The 21,949-nt window shown below is 46.0% G+C and overlaps 1 protein-coding gene and 1 non-coding gene across 2 annotated transcripts in view; one reads left to right on the top strand and one right to left on the bottom strand.

Moving 5' to 3' along the window:
* fbxo3 (F-box protein 3) overlaps positions 1–21,949 on the top strand; it is a 194,566-nt gene that overhangs the window by 27,472 nt on the left and 145,145 nt on the right. The window contains exon 2 of the mRNA XM_078221355.1: positions 9,395–9,484. Coding sequence (XP_078077481.1) covers positions 9,395–9,484 — 90 coding nt within the window. The remainder of the gene's footprint in view (positions 1–9,394; positions 9,485–21,949) is intronic.
* On the bottom strand, positions 3,648–3,811 carry LOC144499364 (U1 spliceosomal RNA). The gene has a single exon (XR_013498836.1). It is a non-coding gene; the product is annotated as a U1 spliceosomal RNA (small nuclear RNA).

The following is a 21,949-nucleotide window of genomic DNA, read 5'->3' as shown; positions in this document are numbered from 1 at the left end:
CAGCGATAGATCGTTTCAAGGAATGTTGTTGATCGAAAACATTTCTGAGGGTATGTTGGAGTGGATGGAAGAGATTGCTTCAGGGAATGTTGGGGTGGATGGGAAGCGATTGCTTCAGTGAATGTTGGAGACGATAGGGAAGTCATTGCTTCTGGGAATGTTGGAGGGGATGGGGAAGACATCGTTTCAGGGGATGTGAGACATGAGGAAACAATTGCTTCAGGAACAAGATTGTTTCAAGCAGGGTTTCAGATTTCGAGATCATTGGGACCTCTTCTGGGGCAGGTGGGACCTGTACAAGAGAGACAGGTTACACCTGAACTACAAGGGGACCAATGTACTTGCAGGGAAGTTTGCTAGTGTTAAACTAGATTTGCAGGGGGATGGGAACCAGAGTGCCAGAGCAGATGGTGGAGAGGGGGTGAAAATAAATGATGATAATAGTTCATGCAAAATCACAAATAGAAGGGTTGTGTGTGGTGGTAATTTTCTGAGGTATATCTATTTCAATGTCAGGAGTATTGTGGGGAAGGCAGACGAGCTGAGGGCGTGGATTGACACATGGAATTATGACATTATAGCCATTAGTGAAACTTGGCTACAGGAGGGGCAGGACTGGCAGCTCAATGTTCCAGGGTTCCAATGTTTCAGACGCGATAGAGGCGGAGGGATGAAGGGTGGGGGGGTGGCATTGCTAGTCAGGGAAAATGTTACAGCAGTGCTAAGGCAGGACAGATTAGAGGGCTTGTCTACCGAGGCCATATGGGTGGAGCTGAGAAACAGGAAAGGTATGACCACATTAATGGGGGTTGTATTATAGACCACCCAATAGTCAGCGAGAATTGGAGGAGCAAATCTGCAGAGAGATAGCAGACAACTGCAGGAAACATAAAGTTGTGATAGTAGGGGATTTTAATTTTCCACATATAGATTGGGACTCCCATACTGTTAAAGGTCTAGACGGGCTAGAGTTTGTAAAATGTGTTCAGGAAAATTTTCTGAATCAATATATAGAGGTACCAACTAGACAGGATGCAATATTAGATCTCCTATTAGGGAACGAGTTGGGACAAGTGACGGAAGTGTGTGTAGGGGAACAGTTTGGTTCCAGTGATCATAACGCCATTAGTTTCAACTTGATCATGGATAAAGATAGGTCTGGTCCTCAGGTTGAGGTTCAACTGGCAAAAGGCCAAATTTGAAGAAATGAGAAAGGATCTAAAAAGCGTGGATTGGGACAGGCTGTTCTCTGGCAAGGATGTGATTGGTAAGTGGGAGGCCTTCAAAGTAGAAATTTTGAGAGTGCAGAGTTTGTATGTTCCTGTCAGGATTAAAGGCAAAGTGAATAAGAATAAGGAACCTTGGTTCTCGAGGGATATTGGAACTCTGATAAAGAAGAGAGAGATGTATGAAATGTATAGGCACCAGGGAGCAAATAAGATGCTTGAGTATAAAAAGTGCAAGAAACTACTTAAGAAAGAAATCAGGAGGGCTAAAAGAAGACATGAGGTTGCTTTGGCAGACAAGGTGAAGGATAATCCTAAGAGCTTCTACAGGTATATTAAGAGCAAAAGGATAGTAAGGGATAAAATTGGTCCTCTTGAAGATGGTCGGCTATGTATGGAATCAAAAGAAATGGGGGAGATATTAAATGGGTTTTTTGCATCCGTATTTACGAAGGAAACTGGCATGGAGTCTATGGAAATAAGGCAAGCAAGTAGGGAGGTCATGGAACCTATACAGATTAAAGGGGAGGAGGTGCTTGCTGTATTGAGGCAAATCAGAGTAGATAAATCCCCAGGACCGGACAGGGTATTCCCTCGGACCTTGAAGGAGACTAGTGTTGAAATTGCTGGCAGATATATTTAAAATGTCAGTATCCACGGGTGAGGTGCCGGATGATTGGAGGATACCTCATGTTGTTCCGTTGTTTAAAAAAGGCTCAAAAAGTAATGTGGGAAATTATAGGCCGGTAAGTTTGACGTCAGTAGTAGGTAAATTATTGGAAGGGGTACTAAGAGATAGGATCTACAAATATTTGGATCGACAGGGACTTATTAGGGAGAGTCAACATGGCTTTGTGCGTGGTAGGTCATGTTTAACCAATCTATTAGAGTTTTTCGAGGAGGTTACCAGGAAAGTGGATGAAGGGAAGGCAGTGGATGTTGTCTACATGGACTTCAGTAAGGCCTTTGACAAGGTCCCGCATGGGAGGTTAGTTCGGAAGGTTCAGTCGCTAGGCATACATGGAGAGGTAGTAAATTGGATGAGACATTGGCTCAATGGAAGAAGCCAGAAAGTGGTAGTGGAGGATTGCTTCTCTGAGTGGAGACCTGTGACTAGTGGTGTGCCACAGGGATCAGTGCTGGGTCCATTGTTGTTTGTCATCTATGTCAATGATCTGGATGATAATGTGGTAAATTGGATCAGCAAATTTGCTGATGATACAAAGATTGGAGGTGTAGTGGACAGTGAGGAAGGTTTTCAAAGCTTGCAGAGGGATTTCGACCTCTGGGCTGAAAAATGGCAGATGGAGTTTAATGCAGACAAGTGTGAGGTATTGCACTTTGGAAGGACAAACCAAGGTAGAACATACAAGGTAAATGGTAGGACACTGACGAGTGCAGTAGAACAGAGGGATCTGGGAATACAGATACATAATTCCCTAAAAGTGGTGTCACAGGTAGATAGGGTCGTAAGGAGTGCTTTTGGTACATTGGCCTTTATAAATAAAAGTATTGAGTATGAGAGTTGGAATGTTATGGTGAGGTTGTATAAGACATTGGTGAGGCCAAATTTAGAGTAGTGTGTGCAGTTTTGGTCACCTAATTACAGGACGGATATTAATAAGGTTGAAAGAGTGCAGAGAATGTTTACGAGGATGTTGCCGGGACTTGAGAAACTGAGTTATAGAGAAAGGTTGAATAGGTTAGGACTTTATTCCCTGGAGCGTAGAAGAATGAGGGGAGATTTGATAGAGGTGTATAAAATTATGATAGGTATAGATAGTGAATGCAAGCAGGCTTTTTCCACTGAGGCTAGGGGAGAAAAAAACTAGAGGACATGGGTTAAGGGTGAAGGGGGAAAAGTTTAAAGGGAATATTAGGGGGTGCTTCTTCACACAGAGTGGTGGGAGTGTGGAATGAGCTGCCAGATCAAGTGGTGAATGCTTTTAATATTTAAGAAAAACTTGGACAGGTGCATGGATGAGAGGGGTGTGGAGGGATATGGTCCAGGTGCAGGTCAGTGGGACTCTGCAGAAAAATGGCTCGGCACAGCCAAGAAGGGCCGAAAGGCCTGTTCTGTGCTGTAATGTTCTATGGTTCTAAGTAAAGGTAAAGTTTATTTATTAGTCAGAAGTAGGCTTACATTAACACTGCAATCTAGTTACTGTGAAAATCCCCTTGTCACCACACTCCGCACTTGTTCGGGTATCCTGAGGGAGAATTTAGCATGGCCAATTCATCTAATCAGCATGTCTTTCGGACTGTGGGAGGAAACTGGACACCTGGAGGAAACCCACACAGACACCGGGATAACGTGCAGACTCGGCACATACAGTGACCCAAGCCAGAAATCGAACCCGGGTCCCTGGTGCTGTGAGGCAGCAGAGCTAACCACTGTGCCATCGTGCTGCCCTATTTTTAAAAAAAAGAGCGTGAACGCAGTCCCCCACTACCACAAATTCTGCAGTCGAGTATCCCGCATTTGGGGACATTGCAGGCATCAACACACCCAGAGTGCAATGGGATAGCCTCATCTTGGGAGATCAACCTGGCTGATCATTGACTGTCCCCTGCCAGGTAATGTTAGAGATGATGGGAAGAGATTGCTTCAGGGAATGCCGGAGAGGATGGGAAGAGATTCTTCAGGGATGTTGTAAAGGATGGGGAAGAGACTGCTTAGGGAAAGTTGGAGTGGATTGATAGAGCTTGCTTCTGGACATGTTGGAGCGGATGGGAAGAGATTGTTTCTGGAATGTTGGAGAGGATGGGATGAGATTGTTTCAAGGAATGTGGGAGAGAATAGGAAGAGATTATTTCAGAGAATATCACATAGAATGAGGAAGCGATTGCTTCAGAGTATGTTGGAGAGGATATGGAACAGGTTGATTCAGGGAACATTGGAGAGGATGGGGAAGAGATTATTTCATGGAATGTTGGATAGGATGGGATTGCCATCAGGGAACGTTGTAGATGATGGCAAGACATTCATTCTGGGAATGTTAGAGAGGATGGGGATGAGATTGCTCAAGGACTGTTGGAGAGTATGTGAAAGAGATTATTTCAAGGAATATTGGAGAGGATGGGAAGACTGGAACGAAAGAAGAACAAAGAAAATTACAGCACAGGAACTGGCCCTTTGACCCTCCAAGCCTGCACCGACTATGCTGTCCCACTGAACTAAAACCCCCTACCCTTACAGAGACCATATCCTTCTATTCCCATCTTAGTCATGTATTTGTCAAGACGCCCTTTAAAAGTCACTATTGTATCTGCTTCCACTACCTCCCCCGGCAGCGAGTTCCAGGTACCCACCACCTCTGTAAAAAAAACTTGCCTCATACATCTTTTTAATCCTTGCCCCTCGCACCTTAAACCTATGCCCCCTGGTATTGACTCTTCCACCCTAGGAAAAAGCTTCTAACAAGGAAGTAGGTGGGATCCTAAATGAATACTTTGCATCAGTATTCACAAAGGAGAGGGACGCGTTGATTGGTAGTGTCTCAGAGGGATGTGTAGACCCGTTAGAACAAATCGCAATTACAAGGGAGGGAGTGTTAGGTGTTTTAGGAAGCATTAAGGTAGACAAATCCCCAGGGCCAGATGGCATATGTCCTAGATTACTGAGAGAGACAAGAGATGAAATTGCTGGGCCTCTAACAGAAATCTTTGTTGCTTTATTGGACACAGGTGAGGTCCCAGAGGATTGGAGGATAGCAAATGTGGTCCCGTTATTTAAGAAGGGTAGCAAAAATAACCCGGGTAATTAAAGGCCAGTGATCTTGATGTCCGTGGTAGGGAAATTGTTGGAGAAGATTCTTAGAGATAGGATCTATACACATTTAGAACTGAATCGTCTCATTAGCGATAGACAACATGGTTTTGTACGAGGGAGGTCATGCCTCACAAATTTGGTTGAGCTTTTGAGGAGGTGACAAAAATGATTGATGAGGGAAGGGCCGTGGATGTCGTCTACATGGATTTTAGTAAGGCATTTGACAAGGTCGCTCATGGCAGGTTGGTGCAAAAGGTTAAATCTCACGGGATCAAAGGTGAACTAGCTAGATGGGTACAGAACTGGCTTGGCCATGGAAGGCAGGGTAGCAGTGGAGGAGTCTTTTTCTGATTGGAGGTCTGTGACTAGTGGTGTTCATGATGTGGAGATGCTGGCGTTGGACTGGGGTAAACACAGTAAGAGTTTTAACAACACCAGGTTAAAGTCCAACAGGTTTATTTGGTAGCAAATGCCATTAGCTTTCAGAGCGCTGCTCCTTCGTCAGATGGAGTGGATATCTGCTCTCAAACAGGGAATACAGAGACACAAAATCAAGTTATAGAATACTGATTAGAATGCGAATCTCTACAGCCAACCAGGTCTTAAAGATACAGACAATGTGAGTGGAGGGAGCATTAAGCACAGGTTAAAGAGATGTGTATTGTCTCCAGACAGGACAGCCACTGAGATTCTGCAAGTCCAGGAGGCAAGCTGTATTAGCTATGAGGAGAGATTGAGTAAACTAGGGTTGTTCTCCCTGGAAAGACGGAGGTTGAGGGTGACCTAATAGAAGTTTATAAAATTATGAAGGGCATAGATAGGGTGAACAGTTGGAAGCTTTTTCCCAGGTCAGAAATGACAAACACAAGGGGTCACAAGTTCAAGGGAAGGGGGGCAAGGTTCAATACAGATATGCGGGGGATGTTTTTTACATAGAGGGCGGTGGGGGCCTGGAATGCACTGCCAAGCAAGGTGGTTGAGGCAGACACGCTACGATCATTTAAGACTTATCTAGATAACCACATGAACAGACTGGGAATAGAGGGATACAAACGGATGGTCTAGTTAGGAACACATGATCAGTGCAGGCTTGGAGGGCCGAAGGGCCTGTTCCTGTGCTGTTTTGTTCTTTGTTCTATCCACTCTGTCCATGCAAAGAACAAAGAACAATACAGCACAGGAACAGGCCCTTCGGCCCTCCAAGCCCGCGCCGCTCCCTGGTCCAAACTAGACCATTCTTTTGTATCCCTCCATTCCCACTCCGTTCATATGGCTATCTAGATAAGTCTTAAACGTTCCCAGTGTGTCCGCCTCCACCACCTTGCCCGGCAGCGCATTCCAGGCCCTCACCACCCTCTGCATAAAATACGTCCTTCTGATATCCGTGTTAAACCACACCCCCCCCCCCCCCCCCCCCCCTCACCTTGAACCTATGACCCCTCGTGAACGTCACCACCGACCTGGGAAAAAGCCTCCCAGTGTTCACCCTATCTATGCCTTTCATAATTTTATACACCTCTATTAGGTCACCCCTCATCCTCCGTATTTCCAGTGAGAACAACCCCAGTTATCCCAATCTCTCCTTATAACTAAGCCCTTCCATACCAGGCAACATCCTGGTAAACCTCCTCTGCACTCTCTCTAAAGCCTCTATGTCCTTCTGGTAGTGTGGCGACCAGAACTGGGCGCAGTATTCCAAATGCGGCCGAACCAATGTTCTATACAACCGCAACATCAGACCCCAACTTTTATACTCTATGCCCCGTCCTATCAAGGCAAGCATTCCATATGCCTCATTCACTACCTTCTCCACCTGTGACGTCACCTTCAAGGATCTGTGGACTTGCACACCCAGGTCCCTCTGCGTATCTACACCTTTTATGGTTCTACCATTTATCGTATAGCTCCCCCGTACGTTAGTTCTACCAAAATGCATCACTTCGCATTTATCTGGATTGAACTCCATCTGCCATTTCTTTGCCCAAATTTCCAGCCTATCTATATCCTTCTGTAGCCTCTGACAATGTTCCTCACTATCTGCAAGTCCAGCCATTTTCGTGTCGTCCGCAAACTTACTGATCACCCCAGTAACAACACCTTCCAGATCGTTTATATAAATCACAAACAGCAGAGGTCCCAATACAGAGCCCTGCGGAGCCCCTCATAACCTTGTGGACTTCTATCAGGTTGCGTCTCAACCTCTGTCATTTCAGTGAGAACAAACCTAGTTTCTCCAACCTTTCCTCATAGCTAATGCCCTCCATACCAGGCAACATTCTGGGAAATCTTTTCTGTACCCTCTCCAAGTCTCCACATCCTTTTGGCAGTGTGGTGACCAGAATTGAACTATATTCCAAATGAGGCCTAACCATGGTTCTATAAAGCTGCAAAATGACTTGCAATTTTTAAAGTCAGCGCCCTAGCTGATGAAGGCAAGCATGCCGGATGCCTTCTCCACCTGTGTTGCCACTTTGTGACCTGTGTACTGTACACCCAGATCCTTCAGCCTATCAATACTGTTAAGGGTATTTACTGCCATCTGCCATTTACTGTATATTTCCCATCTGTATTAGATCATCCAAAATGTATTACCTCACATTTGTCCGGATTACACTCCATCTGCCATCTCTCTGCCCAAGTCTCCAACCGATCTATATCCTGCTGTATCCTCTGACGGTCCTCATTGCTATCCGCAATTCCACCAACCTCTATGTTGTCCGCAAACTTACTAATCAAACCCTGTTACATTTTCCTCCAAATTATTTACGTGACAAACAGCAAAGGTCCCAGCACTGATCCCTGAGGAACGACACTAGTCACAGCTCTCCATTCAGAAATGCACCCTTCCACTGCTACCCTCTGTCTTCTATGACCGACGGTAGTCATGATGTGGAGATGCCGGCGTTGGACTGGGGTAAACACAGTAAGAGGTCTGGTGTTGTGAGACTTCTTTCTATGACCGAGCCAGTTCCGTATCCATCTTGTCAGCTCATCTCTTATCCCATGCGACTTCATGTTCGGTACCAGCCTGCCATGAGGAACCTTTTCAAATGCCTTACTGAAGTCCATGTCCATGTCAACAACATCCACCGCCCTACCGTCATCAGTCATCTTCGTCACTTCCCCAAAAATTTCGATAAAGTTAGTGAGACACAACCTCCCCTTCAGAAAACCATGTTGCCTCTTGCTAATACGTCCACTTATTTCTAAATGGGAGTAAAACCTGTCTTGACGAATCCTCTCCAATAATTTCCCTACCACTGACGTAAGGCTTACCGGCCTGTAATTACCTCGATTATCCTTGCTACTCCTCTTAAAGCAACAACATTGGCTATTCTCCAATCCTCTGGGACCTGCCCTGTAGTGGAGATGATGTGGAGATGCCGGCGTTGGACTTGGGTAAACACAGTAAGAAGTTTAACAATACCAGGTTAAAGTCCAACAGGTTTATTTGGTAGTAAAAGCCACACAAGCTTTCGGAGCTCCAAGCCCCTTCTTCAGGTGAGTGACTCACCTGAAGAAGGGGCTTGGAGCTCCGAAAGCTTGTGTGGCTTTTGCTACCAAATAAACCTGTTGGATTTTAACCTGGTGTTGTTAAACTTCTTACTGTACCTGCCCTGCAGCCAGTGAGGATACAAAGATTTCTCTCAAGAAGAACATAAGAACTAGGAGCAGGAGTAGGCCATCTGGTCCCTCGAGCCTGCTCCGCCATTAAATAAGATTATGGCTGATCTTTTCGTGGACTCAGCTCCACTTACTCGCCCGCTGACCATAACCCTTAATTCCTTTATTGTTCAAAAATTTATCCATCCTTGCCTTTAAAACAAAAATTTATCTATCCTTGCCTTAAGCAAGGTCCCAGCAATTTCCTCCCTTGCCTTTCTCCATATTCTGGGGTATATCCCATCAGGCCCTGGGGACTTGCCTACCTTAGTGTTTCTCAAGAACTCCAATACCTCCTTTTTGATCTCAACATGACCCAAACTATCTACACACCCTTTCCTAGACTCATTATCCATCAAGTCCTTCTCTTTGGTGAATACTGACACAAAGTACTCATTCAATACCTCGCCCATTTCCTCTGGCTCCATGCATAGATTGCTCCCCCTCCCTCACCCAGTCCTTGAGTGTACCAATCCTCTCCCCTGGCTACCCTCTTTCTCTTTAAAAATGTATAAAAAGCCTTGGGATTTTCCAAAATCCTGCTTGCCAATGACTTTTTGTGACCCTTTTTAGCTCTCCTGACTCCTTGCCTCAGTTTCTTTCTACTTTCCTTGTATTCCACACTTGCTTCCTTGTGTGGCTGTCCTTGTGTTAAAAAAGAAAATTGAAAGTGTAAGACAGCAGCTATTCGCACTAATTACCCAGTTTTCTCTTTTTACTCCTTCCCATCCAGCTGCAGGTTTGTCTGCCGGAGATTATATCAACTGTGTAGTCATGAACCCCTGTGGAAAATGCATTGCAAGAGATACTGGCTGCTGTGTGAGTGAGTATCAGGGTGGTTAGGGGAGCTGGGATGGAGGGAAGGGAAAGACCTGTTCATTACCAACTGCCCTGTGAGTAGTGTGATGCTGTAATCCACACAATGTCTCTCTCTCTCTGTTGCACACTGAATCAAAGAATCCCTACAGTGTAGAAGAGGCCATTCAGTCATTGTGTCTGCAAAGGCAGAGAAACCAAAGACAAAAATCAAAAAGAGCCACAATACAGAGCTCAGAGAGGGTGGAGAACTCAGTGAATTGGTCCAGGAAGGCTAAGAGAAATAAAAACAGGGAGAGTGTACAAAACAAGACAGGACAGATAGTCCGAGGTGTGTTTGCTTTAGTGCAAGAAGTATGACAGGTAAGGCAGATGAACTTAAAGCTTGGATTACTACATGCAACTATGATGTTGTGGCAATTACAGAGACTTGGATGAAATAAGGCAGGACTGGCAGCTGAGCATTCCAGGATTTAGATGCTTCAGGTGAGATAGAGAGGATTACAAAAGAGTGGAGATGTTGCTTTACTGATTCTGGCGAATTTCACAGTTCTACAGAGGGAGGACACCTTGGTGGGATCATGCAGTGAGGTCATGTGGGTAGAACTCAGGAACACGAGCGGTGCAAACACATTGTTGGGGTTGTACTACAGACCTCCCAACAGCTAGCATGAAATGGAGGAACTGGTATGTCAGCAGATTATGGGAAGATGTAAAAACAACAGGGTTGTTATGATGGGCAATTTTAACTTTCCCAACATAGACTGGGATTCCTTTTGTGCCGAGGCTTGAATGGGGCAGAGTTTGTTCAGTGTGTCCATGAGTACTTCTTGAGGCATTATGTAGATAGCCCGATTTGGGAAGGGGCTATCTTAGACTTGGTTCTGGGAAATGAGCCTGGACATTGATGTCTCAGTGGTGGACCATTTTGGGAACAGTGATCACGATTCTATAAGTTTCAAGATACTTGTAGAAAAGGGTAGAAGTAATCCCAGAGTGAAAGCACTAAACTGAGGGCAGGCTAACTACGACAGTATGAGGCAGGAGTGAGGGAATGTAGACTGGGGGCAGCTGTTTGAGAATAAATTTACATCCGATATGTGGGAGTCTTTTAAAAGTCAGTAGTTAACAATTCAGAGCAAGTATGTCCCTGTAAAAACAAAGGATAAAGATGGCAAGATTAGGGAACCCCAGATGACGAGAGAGATTGTGAGCTTAGTGAAAAAGAAGAAGGAGGCATACATAAATTTCAGGAAATTGAAAACGGGTGAGGCTCTTGAGAAATACAAAGGTAGCAGAAAAGAGCTTAAGCAGGGACTTAGGAGGGCAAAAAGGGCAATGTTCTTGGCAGGATTAAAGAGAATCCCAAGGCTTTTTATGTGTGTATAAGGAGGAAGTGGGTAGCTCAGGAAAGGGGAGGTTCATTCAAGGACAGTGGAGGGAATTTGTGCGTGGAGCCAGATGAGGTGGGTGAGGTCTTTAATGAGTACTTTGCATCAGTATTCAGAAAGGAAAAGAATGTAGTGGATGGTGAGCATAGAAAGCAGGATGTTGACATTCCAGGACACGTTGAGATAAAAAGGGAGGAGGTATTGGAGATTTTGAAAAACATTAAGGTGGACAAGTCCCCAGGGCTAGATAGGGTCTATCCCAGAATACTGAGAGAAGCGAGGGGAAAAATTGCTGAGACCCTGGCCAAAATCTTTGTATCCTCTTTAGCCATGGGCAAGGCGCCAGAGGATTGGAGAGTAGCTAACATTGTTCCTCTATTTACAAAGAGACAATACTGGAAATTACAGGCCTGTGAACCTTACATGAGTGGTGGGGAAGTTATTGGAGTAGATTCTTAGGGACAGGATGTACTCATATCTGGAAGAGAATAGGCTTATTAGTGATAGGCAGCATGGTTTTGTGAAGAGGAGGTTGTGTCTTACTAACTTGATTGAGTTCTTTGAGGAAGTGACAAGAAAGGGCGGGGGCAGTAGATGTTGTATACATGGATTTTAGTAAAGCCTTCAATAATGTTCCTCATGGCAGGCCGACAAGGAAGGTCATATGGGATCTGAGGTGAGCTGGTAAGATGGATTTAAAACTGGCTTGGGCATAGAAAGCAGAGTAGCAGTGGAGGGGTACTTTTCGAACTGGAGGTCTGTGACAAGCGGTGTTCCACAAGGATCAGGGTAGGGGTCTCAGTGTTTGCAATGTATATAAAGATTTGGAGGAAAATGGAGGTGGTCTGATTAGTAAATTTACAGATGATACAAAAACTGGGGGAGTAACGGATAGTGAGGAGGATACAGCAGGATATAACTCGGCTGGAGACCTGGGCCGAAAGATGGCAGATGGAATTTAATCTGGACAAATATGAGGTGATACGATTTGGAAGGTTTACTCCAGAAGGAAAGTATATAGTAAATGGTAGAGCCCTTAGGAATATTAACATACAGAGGGATCTAGGTGTGCAGATGCACAGTTTCCTGAAGGTGGCAACTCAGGTGGACAAGGTGGTTGAGAAGGCGTATGTCTTGCTGGCCTTCATCGATCAGGGCGTTGAGTACAAGAATTGGAAAACCATGTTGCAGCTGTATAAGACTTTGGTTAGGCCGCATTTGGAGTATTGTGTACAACTCTGGTCGCCAGAAGGATATTGATGCATTGGAAAGGGAGAAGAGATTTACCAGGATGTTGCCTGGTTTGGAGGATATGAAGAAAGGTTGAATAAACTTGGATTGTTTTCATTGGAGCAATGAAGGATGAGGGGAGGGAGACCTGATAGAGGTTTGTAAGATTATGACAGGCTTGGATAGAGTGGATAGTCAGAGTCTTTTTCCCAAGGTCGAAGAGTCAATTACTCGGGGGCATAGTTGGAATTTGTGTGTGGAGCCAGATGAGGTGGGTGAGGTCTTTAATGAGTACTTTGCATCAATATTCAGAAAGGAAAAGAATGTAGTGGATAATCCCTCTAACCTACGCATCTCAGGCCACTAAGGGGCAATTTTAGCATGGCCAATCAACCTAACCCACACATCGGGGCGGCACGGTAGCACAGTGGTTAGCACTGCTGCTTCACAGCTCCAGCGACCTGGGTTCGATTCCCGGCTTGGGTCACTGTCTGTGTGGAGTTTGCACATTCTCCCTGTGTCTGCGTGGGTTTCCTCCGGGTGCTCCGGTTTCCTCCCACAGTCCAAAGATGTGCGGGTTAGGTTGATTGGCTATGCTAAAAAATTTCCCCTTAGTGTTCTGAGATGTGTAGGTTAGCGGGATTAGCGGGTAAATGTGTAGGGATATGGGGGTAGGGCCTGGGTGGGATTGTGGTCGGTGCAGACTCGATGGGCCAGATGGCCTCTTTCTGCACTGTAGGGATTCTATGATGATCTATGATCTTTGAACTGTGGGAGGAAACTGGAGCACCCGGAGGAAACCCACGCAGACACGAGGAGAATGTGCAAACTCCACACAGACAGTGACCCAAGCCGGGAATCAAACCCAGGTACCTGGAGCTGTGAAGCAGCAGTGCTAACCACTGTGCTACCGTGCCGCCCAATACTGAGAGAAGTGAGGGGAAAAATTGCTGAAACCCTGGCCAAAATCTTTGTATCCTGTTTAGCCATGGGGCGAGTGAAAGGGGGAATGTTTAAAAGAGATGTAAGGGCAAGTTCTTGACAGAGTGGTGAATGCCTGGAACTTGTTGACAGAGGAGGTGGTGGAAGCAGATTCTATAGCAATGTTCAAGAGGCATCTGGATAGATACATGAACAGGCAGGGAATAGAGGGATATGGACCATGTAGAAGCAAGAAAATATTAGATTAGAGAGGCAACTGTGTCGGCACAGAATTGGTGGACTGTACTATTCCTTGTTCTTTAAGAGCACCATAACTAGGCCCAATCAACCGTCCTAACCTGATAACCCCACACGTAGTAAACCCAATCAATAATCTGCACGTCTTGGACTCTAAAGGTCAATTTAGCATGGTTAATCCACCGAACCTACACATGATGGGACACGAAGGGAAAATTTAGCATGGCCAATCCACCTAACCTGCTCATCTTTGGACTGTGGGAGGAAACCGGAGCACGTGGAAGAAACCCACGCAGATACAGGGAGAACGTGCAAACTTCACACAGACACCCAGGCTGGAATTGAACCCAGGTCCCAGGCGTTGTGAGGCAGCAGTTCAAAACACTGTGCGAACGTGCCAACCTGTCTACAGTCTCTGCAGCAGACGGTGTGTCAGAATCTACAGCACACTGTCTCTATGCTGTGTGTCTTATTTTCTACAGCAATTGTCTCTGCTGTGTGTGAGTCTCGACAGTATGTTGACTCCATACTGTGTGAGTCTCTACAGCATACTGTCTCTGTGCTGTATGAGTCTCTGTAGCTTGGGGCAGACTTTGTAGACATGGCCAGCCTCCCCGTACAGGTTGCAACATTTGCTTTCTTTGCAGTCATTGGTCGAGTGCCCCTCCTTCAAGCAGTTTCTGCAGAAGGTGGTGCTGCAGCTTGCGGCAAAATGGCCGGTTTTTCCGCAGATGCGGCACACTTGTGGCTGTCCCGTGTAATGCAGGAAGCCTCGATTCCCTCCGATGGTAAAATTGGAGGGCGGGTGCAGAAGGCCTCCCTTGGGGTCTGTCTTCAGGGTGACTATCTTTTGCCTTTTACACGTCCAGATTTCGTATTTGTTCATCACGTCCACGCTCTCTCCCTTCATCTCCACGTATCTGGAGAGGAACGTCAGCCGCAGGGACGTAATATTTGAGGTTCTATCTGTCCCAAGTGTTGCAGAGGATGGGTCTGGCCACACTGCCGCGGAACGCTCCAAGTAGTTGGACTGTACCGCAGCACCTGTCCTTCGTGGAGAAATTTTTCTGGAAACACACCTTTGACCACATGGCGATCAAGCAGTGGTCAGCACGTAATGTCCTTGAGGCCCTGAGAGAAAAGGAGATGGCGGATCCTGTCGGATGGTTCCCTGAGCAGACTGTCTGTGTCATCTGGCAGAATGCCTCATCATCAGAACTCACAAACAAGCACCAAGACCTGGCTTGGCTGGTGGTGAGAAGGGCACTCCCCGTCAGATTCTTTATGCATGCTCGAGGTCTCATCATCACCGCATGCTGCCCTTGAAGCGGCTGCGGGGGTGATGAGACAGTCGCACGCCTCCTTCTGGAATGTTCCTTTGCAAAGAAGGTCTGGAGTGAGATGCAGTGGTATTTGTCGAGGTTTGAGTCACTGTGGGTGGAGCTCAGAAACAGGAAGGGCGCAGTCACTATGCTGGGGGTATACTACATGCCTCCCAACAGCCCACGGGAAGTTGAGGAACGGATATGTAAGGAGATTCTGGACAGGTGCAGAAAAAATAGGGTTGTTGTAGTGGGAGACTTTAATTTCCCTTGTATAGACTGGAAATCGCTTGGGGCTGGGGGCCTGGAAGAATTTATAAAATGCGTACAGGAAGGTTCTTTGGAACAATATGTTGACAGTCCAACTAGAGAGGGAGCTATACTGGTTTTGCGAGGAGGTAACAAAAACGATTGATGAGGGAAGGGCCGTGGATGTCGTCTATATGGATTTTAGTAAAGCGTTTGACAAGGTCCCTCATGGCAGGCTGGTGCAAAAGGTTAAATCTCACGGGATAAAAGGTGAGCTAGCTAGATGGGGTGGAGAACTGGCTTAGCTATAGAAGACAGAGGGTAGCAGTGGAGAGGTCTTTTTCCGGTTGGAGGTCTGTGACTAGTGGTGTTCCACAGGGCTCTGTACTGGGACCTCTGCCGTTTGTGATATATGTAAATGATTTGGAGGAAGATGTAACTGGTGTGATCAGTAAGTTTGCGGACGACACGAAGATTGCTGGAGTTGCGGATAGTGATGAACATTGCCAGAGAATACAGTAGGATATAGATAGAAATGGCAGATGGAATTTAATCCAGAGACATGCGAAGTGATGCATTTCAGTAGATCTAATCTAAGGGGGAGCTATACAATAAATGGCAGAACCATCAGGAGTATAGACACACAGAGGGACCTGGGTGTACAAGTCCACAGATCCTTAAAGGTGGCAGCACAGGTGGAGAGGGTGGTCAAGAAGGCATATGGCATGCTTGCCTTTATTGGACTGGGCATAGAATATAAGAGTTGGCATATGATGTTGCAGCTGTATAGAACGATGGTTAGGCCACATTTGGAATACTGCGTCCAGTTCTGGTCGCCACACCACCAGAAGGACGTGGAGGCTTTGGAGAGAGTACAGAGAGGGTTTACCAGGATGTTGCCTGGCATGGAGGGTCTTGGCTATGAGGAGAGATTGGATAAACTGGGGTTGTTCTCCCTGGGAAGACGGAGGATGAGGGGCGACCTAATAGAGGTGTATAAAATTATGAAAGGCATAGATAGAGTGAACAATGGGAAGCTTTTTCCCAGGTCGGAGGTGCCGAACACAAGGGGTCACTGGTTCAAGGTGAGGGGGGCAAGGTTCAACACAGATGTCAAGGGGACGTATTTTACACAGAGGGTGATGGGGGGCCTGGAATGCACTGCCAAGCAAAGTGATTGAGGCGGACACGCTGGGATCGTTTAAGACTTATCTAGATAGCCACATGAACAGACTGGGAATAGAGGGATACAAAAGAATGGTCCAGTGGGCACATGAGCGGCGCAGGCTTGGGAGGGCCGAAGGGCCTGTTCCTGTGCTGTATTGTTCTTTGTTCATCCCGAGCAGCTCGGTGACGCAGGACTCTGTGCTCTACGGGCTGTTTCCAGGGACGCACACCGAGACAAATATCAACTGCTGCTGGAGGGTCATCAACTTAGTGAAGGACGCGCTTTGGATCGCCCAAAATGTGCTGATCTTCCAGTTGAAAGATTTGTCCTCGACCGAGTGTTGCAGACTGGCACATTCCAAGGTCCAGGACTACGTGCTGAGGGACGCGCTCAAGCTTGGGGCAGCTGCCGCAAAGGCACAATGGGGAAAGGCCACCTTGTAAAGCCTTTCAACCGAGGCAGACCGAGGGCCCGGTAACTGCAGAATACCCTCGGCCTGCGTAACTGTGTGCTAAGCTGAAAAACAGCATACAGTGAAATCTGATGTATGTGTATAGTTTTAAGTACTCAAATGTAATGAATGTAATGTGTAAATAAGCATCATATAGTACTGTAAAAATGACTTTTTTTGCACTGTTTGTAATTTTTGGATATGTCATTTTGCAATGATTTATTTGAGAGTTTTTTAATGAATAAACTATATTTTTGAAATAAAAAAATACTGTCTCTGTGCTGTATGAGTCTCTGTCGGACACTGTCTCTGTGCTATGTGAGTCTCTGCAGCACACTGCCTCTGTGCTGTCTGAGTCTCTGTAGCACACTGTCTCTGTGCTATGGAGTCTCCGCAGCACACTGCCTCTGTGCTGTGTGAGTCTCTGTAGCACACTGTCTCTGTGCTATGGAGTCTCCGCAGCACACTGCCTCTGTGCTGTGTGAGTCTCTGTAGCATACTGTCTGTGCTGTGTTATTCTCTGCAGCGCACTCTGTTGTGCAAGTTTGTGTAGCACACTCTGTGCTGTCTGAGTTTCTACAGCACACTGTCTCTGTGCTGTGTGAGTTTTAACAACACCAGGTTAAAGTCCAACAGGTTTATTTGGTAGCAAATGCCATTAGCTTTCGGAGCGCTGCTCCTTCGTCAGATGGAGTGGATATCTGCTCTCAACCAGGGCATACAGAGACACAGAATCAAGTTACAGAATACTGATTAGAATGCGAATCTCTATCTCACTGGCTGTCCTGTCTGGAGACAATACACATCTCTTTAACCTGTGCTTAATGCTCCCTCCACTCACATTGTCTGTATCTTTAAGACCTGGTTGGCTGTAGAGATTCACATTCTCATCAGTATTCTGTAGCTTGATTTTGTCTCTGTATTCCCTGTTTGAGAGCAGATATCCACTCCATCTGACGAAGGAGCAGCGCTCTGAAAGCTAATGGCATGTGCTACCAAATAAACCTGTTGGACTTTAACCTGGTGTTAAAACTCTTACTGTGTTTACCCCAGTCCAACGCTGGCATCTCCACATTGTGAGAGTCTGTGCAGCCCACTGTCTCTGTGTTGTCTGTGTATCATATGTATCTGTGCTGTGAGTCTTTGCAGCACGCTGTTTGTGCTGCGTCGATGCTGTCTGAGTCTCTGTAGCACACTGTCTCTGTGCTGCCTGAGTTTCTGCAGCACACTGTCTCTGTGCTGTCTGAATCTCTGTAGCGTGCTGTGCTACGCTGTGCTGTGAGAGTCTGTGCAGCACACTCTGTGCTATGGAGTCTCCGCAGCACACTGTCTCTGTGCTATGGAGTCTCTGCAGCACACTGTCTCTGTGCTGTGTGTGTCTCTACAGTAAGAAGTCTTACAGCAGAGACAGTGTGCTGGTGTTGTGTGAGTCTCTGTTGGGCACTGTCTCTGTGCTGTCTGAGTCACTGCAGCACACTGTTTCTATGCTGCCTGAGTCTCTGTAGTGTATTGTGTCTGTGCTGTGCGAGTCTCTGCAGCACACTCTCTCTGTGTGAGTCTCTACTGCACACTGTCTATGCTGTCTGAGTCTTTGCAGCACACTGTGTCTGTGCTGTGTGCGTCTCTGCAGCACACTGTTTGTATGCTGTATCTGATTCTTGACAGCATACTCTGTATGCTGTGTCTCAGACTCTACACCATGCTGTCTCTATGCTGTATGCCTGAGTCTCTACAGTACACTGTCTCTGTGCTGTGTGTCTGTATCTCTACAGCACAATGTCTCTGTGCTGTGTTTCTGAGTCTCTACATCATAGTGTCTCTCTGCTATGTGAGTCTCTACAGCACACTGTCAGTGTGTTTTATGCCCTGGTCTCTTCAGCACACTGTCTCTGTGGTGCCTCTGTCTCTACAGTGCATTGTCCCTGTGCTGTCTCAGCCTCTGCAGTACACTGTCCGTGTGCTGTGTGTCTCTACATTTCACCGTCTCTGTGCTGTGTGTCTGAGTCTGTACAGCACACTGTATGCTGTGCGAGTCTCTGCAGCATACTATCTCTGCTGTATAAGTTTCTGCAGCACACTGTCTCTATGGTATGAGTCTGAGTCTACAGCGGACTGGCTCTGTTGTTATGAAGAGGGAAGTTAATCTTCTCTCTGAGAACTAACACTCAACCACTCTAAGAGAAAGACCTTGCTTCATAATCTTGGAGTGTGAGCTTCAACAACTTTTAGTGGTTAAATCAAAATAACTACTTGAGATTCTCTCAGTAAAAGCAACAAGTAACACTATTTATCTGACTAAAAAGTTAACTAAACTATTAACAAACTGAATAAAAGATCAATGGAATGCTGTAAAAAAAAAAAATTGAATTTTTAGTCCCTGAAAATTTCAACCAGGTTTGTCGTCTTCCAAAATCTTTTGTATTCTTGGCTAATTTCTTTACTGTTGAGATGAGGCTTTCTTTTAAGACATAAATATGGCTGTTACGCTGGCAGAGAGAGTTGCTGGCTTTGTCTCTCTCTCAAGCTGTGAGCTGTGGTAGAGGCAATTGCTGTCTGGCTCTCTGAAGCTGGAAACTGGCTCTTTTACCCTTGATGACATACCAAAATCCCCACAATAAAATTGGTTTACATGTTCCAAAACATCAAATTCAAATCTGATAGACTGCTGTTATTCAAATACTGAATTTAAACTGGTTAAAATTTTAAAACTTGTTCTGATTCTGTAATATGGGCTGAAGTTAGAAATAGGACAGGAGCGGTCACGTTGTTGGGGGTTTTCTATAGGCCCCCAAATAGTAATAGAGATGTGGAGGAAGAAATTGCAAAGCAGATTATGGATAAGTGTGGAGGTCACAGGGGAGTTGTCATGGGTGACTTTAACTTTCCAAACATTGATTGGAACCTTTTATAGGTCGAATAGTTCGGAGGGGCAGTTTTTGTACAGTGTGTGCAGGAGGGTTTCCTGACACAATATGTAGATAGGCCGACAAGAGGTGGGGCCACATTGGACTTGGTACTGGGTAATGAACCGGGCCAAGTGTTAGATTTGGTTGTGGGAGAGCACTTTGGAGATAGTGACCACAATTCGGCGTCTTTCATTATTGCAATGGAGAGTGATAGGGCCTTATGGCAGGGCAAGGTTTATAATTGGGGGAGGAGTAATTATGATGCGATTAGGCAAGAATTAGGGAGCATAAGATGGGAACAGAAACTGTCAGGGAAAGGCACAAATGAAAAGTGGAGCTTGTTCAAGGAACAAATACTGCGTGTCCTTGATAGGCATGTCCCTGTCAGGCAGGGAGGAAATGGCCGAGTGAGGGAACCATGGTTCACAAAAGAGGTTGAATGTCTTGTCAAGAGGAAAAAGGAAGCGTATGTAAGGATGAGAAAACAAGGTTCAGTTGGGTCGCTTGAGGATTACAAGGTAGCAAGGAATGAGCTTAAAAAAAGGGCTTAGGAGAGCTAGGAGGGGACATGAGAAGTCCTTGGCAGGTCGGATCAAGGAAAACCCCAAGGCCTTTTACTCTTATGTGAGGAATAAAAGAATGACCAGGGTGAGGTTAGGGCCAGTCAAGGATAGTAGTGGGAACTTGTGCATGGAGTCAGAAGAGACAAGAGAGGCGATGAATGAATACTTTTCTTCAGTGTTCACCAAGGAGAGGGACCATGTTTTTGAGGATGGGAATGGGATACAGGCTGATAGGCTGGAGGGGGTAGATGCTCTGAGAAGGTGTATTAGCAATTTTGAAAAACCTGAGGGTCGATAAGTCCCCTGGCCAGATGGGATATATCCTAGGATTCTTTTGGAGGCAAGGGATGAGATTGCAGAGCCTTTGGCTTTGATCTTTGGGTCCTCACTGTCCATGGGGATAGTGCCAGAGGACTGGAGAGTGGCGAATGTTGTTCCTCTGTTCAAGAAAGGAAATAGGAATAACCCTGGTAATTATAGGCCGGTTAGTCTTACTTCGGTGGTCGGTAAGTTAATGGAAAAGGTTCTGAGGGATAGGATTTTTGACCATTTGGAAAGATGCAGCTTAATCCGTGATAGCACGGATTCGTGAAGGGTAAGTCTTGCCTCACAAATTTGATTGAATTCTTTGAGGAGGTAACTAAGTGTGTAGATGAAGGTTGATGTCGTATACATGGATTTTAGGAAGGCGATTGATGAGGTACCCCATGGTAGGCTCATGAAGAAAGGAAGGAAGTGTGGGACAGAGGGAAATTTGGCCGATTGGATAAATAACTGGCTATCACATAGAAAGAAGTTTAACAACTTCTTGAGAAAAAAAAGAACCATCATCATGAAAAGATGCTTCATTTTTAGAACATAGAACATAGAACATTACAGCGCAGAACAGGCCCTTCGGCCCACGATGTTGCACCGACCAGTTATAAAAAAAAAAAACTGTGACCCTCCAACCTAAACCAATTTCTTTTCGTCCATGAACCTATCTACGGATCTCTTAAACGCCCCCAAACTAGGCGCATTTACTACTGATGCTGGCAGGGCATTCCAATCCCTCACCACCCTCTGGGTAAAGAACCTACCCCTGACATCGGTTCTATAACTACCCCCCCTCAATTTAAAGCCATGCCCCCTCGTGCTGGATTTCTCCATCAGAGGAAAAAGGCTATCACTATCCACCCTATCTAAACCTCTAATCATCTTATATGTTTCAATAAGATCCCCTCTTAGCCGCCGCCTTTCCAGCGAAAACAATCCCAAATCCCTCAGCCTCTCCTCATAGGATCTCCCCTCCATACCAGGCAACATCCTGGTAAACCTCCTCTGCACCCTCTCCAAAGCCTCCACATCCTTCCTGTAATGTGGGGACCAGAACTGCACACAGTACTCCAAGTGCGGCCGCACCAGAGTTGTGTACAGTTGCAACATAACGCTACGACTCCTAAATTCAATCCCCCTACCAATAAACGCCAAGACACCATATGCCTTCTTAACAACCTTATCTACTTGATTCCCAACTTTCAGGGATCTATGCACACATACACCTAGATCCCTCTGCTCCTCCACACTATTCAAAGTCCTCCCGTTAGCCCTATACTCAACACATCTGTTATTCCTACCAAAGTGAATTACCTCACACTTCTCCGCATTAAACTCCATCCGCCACCTCTCGGCCCAACTTTGCAACCTGTCTAAGTCTTCCTGCAAACTACGACACCCTTCCTCACTGTCTACCACACCACCGACTTTGGTGTCATCAGCAAATTTGCTAATCCACCCAACTATACCCTCATCCAGATCATTAATAAATATTACAAACAGCAGTGGCCCCAAAACAGATCCCTGAGGTACACCACTTGTAACCGCACTCCATGATGAATATTTACTATCAACCACCACCCTCTGTTTCCTATCCGCTAGCCAATTCCTGATCCAATTTCCTAGATCACCCCCAATCCCATACATCTGCATTTTCTGCAGAAGCCTACCATGGTGAACCTTATCAAACGCCTTACT

The sequence above is a fragment of the Mustelus asterias genome, chromosome 9, assembly GCF_964213995.1.
Source record: "Mustelus asterias chromosome 9, sMusAst1.hap1.1, whole genome shotgun sequence".
Taxonomy (NCBI): Eukaryota; Metazoa; Chordata; class Chondrichthyes; order Carcharhiniformes; family Triakidae; genus Mustelus; species Mustelus asterias.
Note: the sequence above shows the minus strand (reverse complement) of the source record. Positions and strands in the feature narration are given on the sequence as shown.